Source organism: Chanos chanos, chromosome 1, assembly GCF_902362185.1.
Source record: "Chanos chanos chromosome 1, fChaCha1.1, whole genome shotgun sequence".
NCBI classification, from domain to species: domain Eukaryota; kingdom Metazoa; phylum Chordata; class Actinopteri; order Gonorynchiformes; family Chanidae; genus Chanos; species Chanos chanos.
Window position 1 is genome coordinate 7,817,054 of NC_044495.1, and position 8,155 is coordinate 7,825,208.

Consider the following 8,155-nt stretch of genomic DNA (forward strand, 5'->3'; position numbering starts at 1 on the left):
ACCCTAACTTTTTTTTTTTTTAAGGTAAGGAACATGGGTAAGAATCAATGTAAAGAGAGACGTGATGAGACTGACACACAAATGACTGTAATTCAGAGTAATTATCAGAAACATGAATCAAAACATGTGGCAAGACAGGTATACATTAAACGAGACAACAATAACATAAATAACAGATTATGGTCTGTTCACATTACTGTATTTTCCCTAAAAAAGCAGAATACTGTACGATTCAATAAGAGCCATTTATAATATTCGCCTTATACACAATATATACTTTATATGGTGAAATTAAGACAGAGTACTTTAAAATAGTTTTGTGCTAACAGTCATCATTTTATATTACACTGGCTACAGAATATTACACAAAATATTGGGAAAACTGCATGTATGCACTGTATGTTAGACTCAATTCAGCTAAATGAACTGTGACAAATTCACAAAACTATGCAAATTTATATAATTCAAAAAAGCCATTTTAATAAACTCAAAAAGGTATTGAATTCTGCATCCATCTTAGAGTGAGAAAATAATTTTGAGCACCGTTGGCAATATGACCCACTGATTTCATTCATTTTGTAGTGACTGGAACAGTTTTTTTTTTAAATATATAAATATGTTAAGACTCTCTGACATTCACTAACAGACATAAGTCTTCTCATTCATCTGAAAACCTTTTGAAGGAAAGAAGTAAAAGAACAAACTGCATCATTTACAAATAACACAACAAAACTGAACTGACATTTGTTAGCATGCTAACGGAAAGTCACATACCTAAGTCTGTAACGAATGCTTTCATTCAAAAACCAATTATATTCCAATTACAAATGGCGGAGTATCTGCCCCAATCTTGATGCTGCGACTATGTCCCCCACCCAACCACACAAGCGCAAAGGCCCACACCCCCAGCATTTCAAATGGAAGTGTGCCATAAATAGAATCTTCATTAAACAAGAATCTTCATTAAACAGCTTTCATTAAACGTTAATTACAAGGTCAAGGTCAGTAAATAACACAGAGACGGCATTGAGTGATGCTAATTAAAACTGAATTACCAAACTCTAAAATGCTTTGATACCTGCATCCATGTTTAAGCATGTTTTTCAGTGGGTGCACGACATATAGTACGTTTCTGATGACTTATATTGTGTCATGTAGAGCACAGCATTTAGTGTCAGTGACAGACATTAGTACAGAACGTATAATGCTTGTATTTTTTTGCATAACCATATTTCAGTAGCAAGGGTTAGAATGCACATTAAGCACTGGTAACCTGCGACTTAAAGAATCGTATTCTGTGACGGTTATGTGTGTATGCGTGGTCAGTGAGGTACAGTGTTCTCTGAGCAGTCAGAGGACTTCATCCAGAGGCTTTAGCATGCTTTTCAAACAGTCTTTTATTTTTTCTCTTTTTCCTCATCCCGTCCTTTTCGTCCTCTGTCATCTCCCGTTAGCTACCGCGGCCAAAACCAGGGCCGGTCCGGGGCTTCTGTAATGGGCGGAGCCCGGTAAAAGTGAGCAGGAAAAGCGTAGCTTCTTTGCTTCCTCATGCAAACTTCTTCTTGGTCGCAGTGAATCGTTCCATGTACTATGCGAGAAGAGAACAAATAAAAAAAAACCCAAAACAAAATAAAACCCAACAACGTTGGGTTCATGTCGGGAGAGATAAACAAGTATGTCAGAACATTTAGAATGAGAGAACTAAAAAATCCCCCCCCCCCCCTTTCTAAAAATGTTTTGATGTGATGAGTATTTTAAGCTCTGGAGTGCGTCTCGAGAGAGAACATCTGGTGATGGGTCCATAATTACAGTGTAAACAAACCGACTGAAGTAAAATTAGATCCTAACTGTCAGAACTACTCTCCACTCTACTGCCTTATAATTTGGTCGTCTTCACGAGAACGAGAACTGAAATCTATATAGAGCCAAGCAGCACGTGAGGTATATTGTTGTTGTAGTTGCAGCCATGAGGAGTGAGTCATATTTAGTGTTTGGGGGGTGCTTTTGACAAAGATCAGGTAAAGGGAAAGGAGAGATTATGACAAAAGACAAAAATGGAATATCGGATCTGTCTAGTCATGAACTTTCACCTCGTGATCCTAATCATGTTTTAAAATCTCCTTACAGTTCTGCCTAGACACTGGGTAGATGACGTGGATTTGCTGGTGTTTCAAAAACAAACACTTTAGCCAGAAAATGGATTTCGTTCAAATGCTAATGCTGGCTTCATTTTTTCGACATAATGATAAATGGCAAGGTGTATTCTAAAGCATAATTTTGCAGAGCATTCGGATTTATACATTCTTGGTTTTGTCAAAGGTCGGAGCTACACAAAGGGTTAACGCGAGGTACTTTACAACCCATTCAGCCTGTAAACAAACGTCATAATACTATAATCTTATTAAACTAATCTAATATGGTCCAATGAGATGAGACTAAAACCGTTGCCACAAAAGAAGTGTGACTTTTTATGATGAACTCGTTCACCACATTTTAAAAAACACAGTCCAATTTATTCATTTAATTCCATTCATTTCCTCACCTTATCATACCCGTCTAGGTCCCGTAACTTTTTCACCTCAAACAGGTTGCCTTCCACGGAGAGCAAAGACACCTGGGAGTCAGTGAGGATGGTGACAGGGATGGAGGAGAGCTCCAGACAATTTTCCTCTAGTCTCAATACCTTAAGCCTGGGACAGCGGGACACATCTGGGTGCAGCACTGATATCTGATCACAGTAAAACAGAATCTCGATCAGCCAATCAGATTGCAAGTCTCACAGGGATGTATGAAAGATATATAGAGGTCTTGTGACCACGTCAGTTACACCATACAAGTCTGCAGAATTACACTATTAAAAGTCAATTAAAACCACAATTTGACTGGGAGATTTTGCAGAATGCACAGATTATTTTGACTGTTCACGTTAGATGGACAGACAGACGGGGCAGACATCTGAGCCATCAATATAAATGACAAGATAGCAAAATTTATGCGGAACCTATCTGACACTAACAGCAAAAGGTGTTTTGTCTACTGTGTTTTCAGCTGTATGGAACCGAACTAACCTGGTTCTGGTTCAGGTTAATTTCAATGGCTTGCAGGTCAGCCACTTCTGCTGGCACAGCCTGAATGTGGTTTTTGGACAAATCAAGGACATCGAGCTGACGGAGGGTACCCAACCCGCTGGGAAACTCACGGAACTGATTTCCAGAAAGGCTGAGGGTGCGCAGTGCCTTCAACTGCCCAAATGATGAAGGCAGTTTCTGCAACTGGTTCCCATTCAACAGAAGGGTTTCTAATTTCTTGAGTTTCCCAATTTCATTTGGCAGATTTGCTGTAATGCACAGATATTTTAGTTATTTATTTGGAATCACAGTCTAAGAAAGAGGGTCTCTCACATGGTTGAGGTTTAGTGGTTATGCATTGTGTAATCTTGTCAATTTTATAGATATTTTATGTTACTGTCCTACAGTTCTGTTAAAAGGGATAAACACTTACTGAGTTTGTTGGAGTTAATTGTGAGACTTTTCAGATGCTGAAAATTTCCTATGAAGGCCGGTAGCACTTCAATCTTATTGTTGGACAGATCCACTGTCCGCAGGTTTGCAGTCAGCCTCTGTAACTCCTCTGGGAACTAAAGAGGATGTAAAAGTTAGACATAACAAATGTTAGACTGCATTGCTAATGAATAATGAATGCACATTTACTAACGTTATTGAACGTATGAAAGCCATACCTCTGGGAGGCTTTTCCCTGTCAACTGAAAAACTCCTGTTTTTTGAGATGTTTCCAAATGAGCCTTAAGTGCGCTGTTCCCCATTTACAGGATGACCTGTCCGCAGCCGCGGTGTTGATGGACGTTAGATCTTGAATATCTATGATATAAAAATAAAGAAATCACAAAACCGTTTCCCGACTCATTGTTCAACCTCACACTTCAGCGTTTGTCACTATTTTTATCATAAAAAGTTGCTTACCTATGAAAGTGTATGTTTTATCATCTACAACGAAAAAAACTCAAATTCTCAGTTGCGAAGCCTTTAATCCCTCAAAAGTAAACATTTACCTGTGTGTGTGTGTGCGCGTGTTTGTGTGTGTGTCCGAGATCTGAATAAATTAAAGCTTAACAAGTATCTTTTATGTTGCAACACTACGTGAAATGACAATCCACGCACACACAGCTAGGTTAGCTGGCTTAAACCAACATAGACAGTTGAGAAATTTGTTTACAAACAACAAGCAAAATATAGTACTTCCTGATTCTGCTGTAGTTGAAAAAATATAGCCGCGGCACTCAAATGTAAGCCGAGATCTACATGAACATATTCACTCAACAACGTTATCTGTCTGTGAGCAGAATATCTTATAATGTACTTACGACAGCTAGCTAGCTAACTTGGCTAGCAAATTCCCAGGTCTAAAGATGCCTAGAAAGAGGAGTGCAGCCGGCTAACAAGCTAAGCTGATGCAGCAAACTGCAGCAAACACTGCTGAAACGTGCGTGCAATTGCTGTGAACGATAAGCACAAATACAAGCTGCTAAACTACTTCCAAACAGTTACAAGAGTTGAGTGAAAATGGCTCTTGCTTACGGTGTTTCCTCGTTTGGAAAGCTCTACAGGGATAGATCGAGCTTAACAATTTCTTCTGGTTTGGCTCGCAACATCGACCAGAACAACATGAATCATTACTACCATCTACTGGCACGGAGTAAATTGATGTCCTGCAAAAACCGTCCGTTGGGCCAGAGCAGCAGATCACAACGCATGGAATGTCATGCCAACATCCTCTGGCCATATTTTGGTGGAATCCATAACAACGCCGAAATAACGAGCATCGTTTACAGTCTCGCAGGCTACACGACACACCCCTGTCATGCATGTGTGTTGTTGTGAGGTATTTTATCATTTCTTCAGAAGATGCTGATACATACAATATGACCAGAAATATCATTGCCATGAAGCAAAAGAATGAGATAGAAAGTGTGATGAGACATTTTAATGAAATCACAACTTCAAATTCACTTTCAGTGATATAACACATACAACAGTTGAAAGCTTACAATAAGCAACAGTACTACGGGGATCAAGATCTTGATTGATAATGAGCTGAATCAGGTGTGTGACTACTGAGAAATACCTGAAAACAACATACAAAGTGTTATGGCACAAAACGGTGTCTTCAAGTTTTATGGGATCAGTTTGATGGAGATCAGTTTGAGAGAGGTAAAGTTTTCGGTCTGCCGAGACACGTGAATGGAACATGCTCCAGCACTGTAGTCGAAGGAATCACAGTGCACCGCTCAAAGTCCTCTCTGTGTTGGAATGGCTTAAACCAGGGGTGGGCAAATCCGGTCTTGGAGGGCCATGGTCCTGCTGTTTTTCTTGTCAACCAACTAAATACAGTCTCTGATTGGCTGAAGAGTATGCACACCTGTTTTCAAAGTGAAAATCAACAGGTAGCTAAGAGGTGAAAACAAAAACCGGCAGGACATCGGCCCTCCAGGACTGGATTTGCCCACCCCTGGCTTAAACTATTCCACTGGTAGCATGTGAGTGTCGCATGATATTGCAAGCTTTCAAGTGCACTGTGCACATAAGGTGCAAGTTAGCCTATATGCATGAAGTACATCCCACAGAGTTTGTACATAACCCATCATAAGACACTTATATGGTCAAATCCAGCTGGGCACGTCCTTCTCACTGCCTGGGCCTTACCTTGGCCTTGCCTCAAGTTTCACCTGTGCCTGTCTGCGCATAGTTGCCGCCGTCAGCATGCTGCAAAGCACCAGCGTGGGGAAGGAGGCACATGCCAGGAGTAGCTGGATCTCACCGTGCTCCTGCAGCAGTGTCTGTCTCCGGGCCAAGTAGTCTTTAAACAGGGCTTCCAATTGGACCAGGGTGCAGAGGGCAATGAAGACATGAAATACTTGATGTCCATGACCCACAATGTCACAGCTTCCAGGGAAGAAGCACTCTGGCACCGGGCAGGAGAAGAAGATGGCCGCTAGGAGAAAAAAGAACACTTGGAGAACGTGGAGGCTCAACGCAGGGTCACTCCAGGAACTGGTTGCCAGGCGGTGGGCCACCGGGCTTATGACCAGCAAGTACGCCAAACTTGTGGGCATCAGCTGGCACATTTTTCGGCGCAGCGGATACGGGCGTCGGTAGTGCAGCTTGGCGAAGCAGCAACACGTGCAGGTCAGCCACGCTAGCAGGGCGGCGCATGGGAGAAACACCTTTCCGACCTTACTCTCCCGCCACTCCAGCTCTGAACTATAGAAATAGAGGGCTATGGCACAGCCATACTGGTAAACACTGACGCCCACATAGTCCAGGAAGAACAGGGAATAATGGGCGAGCTCGGAGTGAGACTGCAGGAGGTGGGCGGTGGTGCTACAGGCCAGGTAGGTAAGGGTGGAGAGAATATAGAGGAAGAGTGGCAGGGAGGGTAGGCATACACACAGGCTAACCTCCCAGGAAAACACCCAGAACCTCAGAGCCACGGCTAACCCCGCCAGCATGTGACTCCACACGTTCAGTGACTCGTTGTGCCACTGAAAGAGGCTCAGTAGATAGAAACGCCAGCCGTGGCCCACCTGCCGATAGCCAGAGCGAATGTAGGGTTCTCTGAAGAGGATGGGAACATCACAGTCTTGAACAGTGCCAGGCAGAGATGACAGGCTAAGCACAGGACCCGCTCGCTTGCTTGGTAGCAGCAGAGCGCTCAGACAAGCCATAGTAAATCTGGACATGATGGGCAGAGAGAGGATTTCTGGGGGGATGCAGGGATGAGACAGTCAGTTAGTTGGTGAATGAGAGGCCAGGGGTCAAAGTTTGTTTTGCTGTCTATTCTGGACTATAAAACAGGATTTTAAAAGAAAGAAAGAAAGGAAGGAAGAAAGAAAGAATGAAAGAAAAGCATACAAAGATATGCAGTATCTTACATACCATAGACATAAAAGGTATAGAAGAGAACCTTCAATTGTGATGTAATTCAGATACATTGCTATGATCTGAAATGATGTCTCTACCTTTCATTACACTGATACCAATGTCCTTTACCCCTCAACATACTCTATACATATACATTCTGTGGAACTGAAATACGTCAACAACACAACTCCTACGGTAAATTCAATAACTGAAGTTAAAGCAGCAGTGGTAAATAACTCACCAAAACTGTGTGACTCAGATGGTTTTATTTTCCTGTTCTGTTGCAGGTTGGACTTTGAGTTGTTATGAATTTTGATGTGAGTCTTTCTCCGTGCTCAGGCATGTCAGTTTCCACCTCCATCCTCTCTATCCTCAGAATTTCTAGCCAGAGTTATATGATTAAGAAAAAAAAAAGAGAGAAAACTTGTATGCTCACATTGTAAGGCTTCATTCAATTCTGATCTTAGTCACTTCTCTGTGGTCGCCATCGTTGGAAATCACGTCAAAAAGCGTTCTTAAAAGAAATGCACAAAACACAAGGATTAAGAGTCATGCGACATTCCTTAAATTGCACAGCTCAACGACGTTTCTCAGAAATGAACTCTCGTATTCGTTGGCAAAGGGACCCTTTATTTCTTGTGCATGTGCCATTGTTATTCCATCTAGCATTCGGTATCAATTCTTTACATTAAAATCTGTTTCCATCACAGTGACAATGAAAAGCATGCAGTAAGGCTTTGCACATAGCGGTGAACAATCCTATGACATGCATGTATGAGGCAATGTTTCAGCATTTGGAGGGTTCAGCACAAGTATATTATCTAATTATGTAATCCATACAAGTAATGCAATAATTGAAGACGTGATGATGTTGAGGAGATTTCAGTATTTAAGGATTTGAATTTGGTTTTAGAATGTTTTTAGATGTCTTTCATTCTGATGTGACATAAAATTTCAAACCCCCTCCTCTATTATCTCCAGAACAATCTCATGGATCAGAACCAATCTGGATTCAAAGCCGGCCACTCCACCGAGACGGCCCTCCTTGCTGTCTTGGAGGAGCTCCACTTGGCCAGAGCAAAGTCTCTCAGCTCTGTCCTCATACTCCTAGACCTCTCCGCAGCATTTGACATGGTCAACCACCAGATACTCCTCTCATTCCTTGCTGGGCTGGGCATCGTGGGTTCTGCACTCGCATGGTTCAAGTCCTATCTGTC

General features: G+C 41.9%; 2 protein-coding genes across 2 annotated transcripts; both read right to left on the minus strand.

Moving 5' to 3' along the window:
- Window positions 1-676: 676 nt before the first annotated feature.
- lrrc57 (leucine rich repeat containing 57) lies at window positions 677-4,569 on the minus strand. Its single transcript, XM_030783435.1, has 6 exons — window positions 4,382-4,569; window positions 3,740-3,878; window positions 3,502-3,637; window positions 3,069-3,337; window positions 2,543-2,728; window positions 677-1,588 (listed from the first exon to the last, which is right to left on the minus strand). Exons 2-6 carry the CDS (start codon window positions 3,821-3,823, stop codon window positions 1,547-1,549), a joined length of 717 nt encoding a protein of 238 aa, XP_030639295.1. The 5' UTR covers window positions 3,824-3,878; window positions 4,382-4,569; the 3' UTR covers window positions 677-1,546.
- A 1,147-nt stretch (window positions 4,570-5,716) lies between these two features.
- LOC115823896 (membrane progestin receptor beta-like) lies at window positions 5,717-6,742 on the minus strand. The gene has a single exon (XM_030787936.1). It carries the CDS (start codon window positions 6,740-6,742, stop codon window positions 5,717-5,719), a length of 1,026 nt encoding a protein of 341 aa, XP_030643796.1.
- Window positions 6,743-8,155: the final 1,413 nt, after the last annotated feature.

Bases quoted from the DNA above. Each gene is read 5' to 3' on its own strand.
- lrrc57 (XM_030783435.1), bottom strand. From the start codon at position 3,823: ATGGGGAACAGCGCACTTAAGGCTCATTTGGAAACATCTCAAAAAACA. The intron at 3,338-3,501 runs GTAAGTGTTTAT...TGTGCATTACAG, and splicing joins AATTAACTCCAACAAACTCA to CAAATCTGCCAAATGAAATT. The intron at 2,729-3,068 runs GTTAGTTCGGTT...TACTGTGATCAG, and splicing joins TTAACCTGAACCAGAACCAG to ATATCAGTGCTGCACCCAGA.
- LOC115823896 (XM_030787936.1), bottom strand. From the start codon at position 6,742: ATGGCTTGTCTGAGCGCTCTGCTGCTACCAAGCAAGCGAGCGGGTCCT.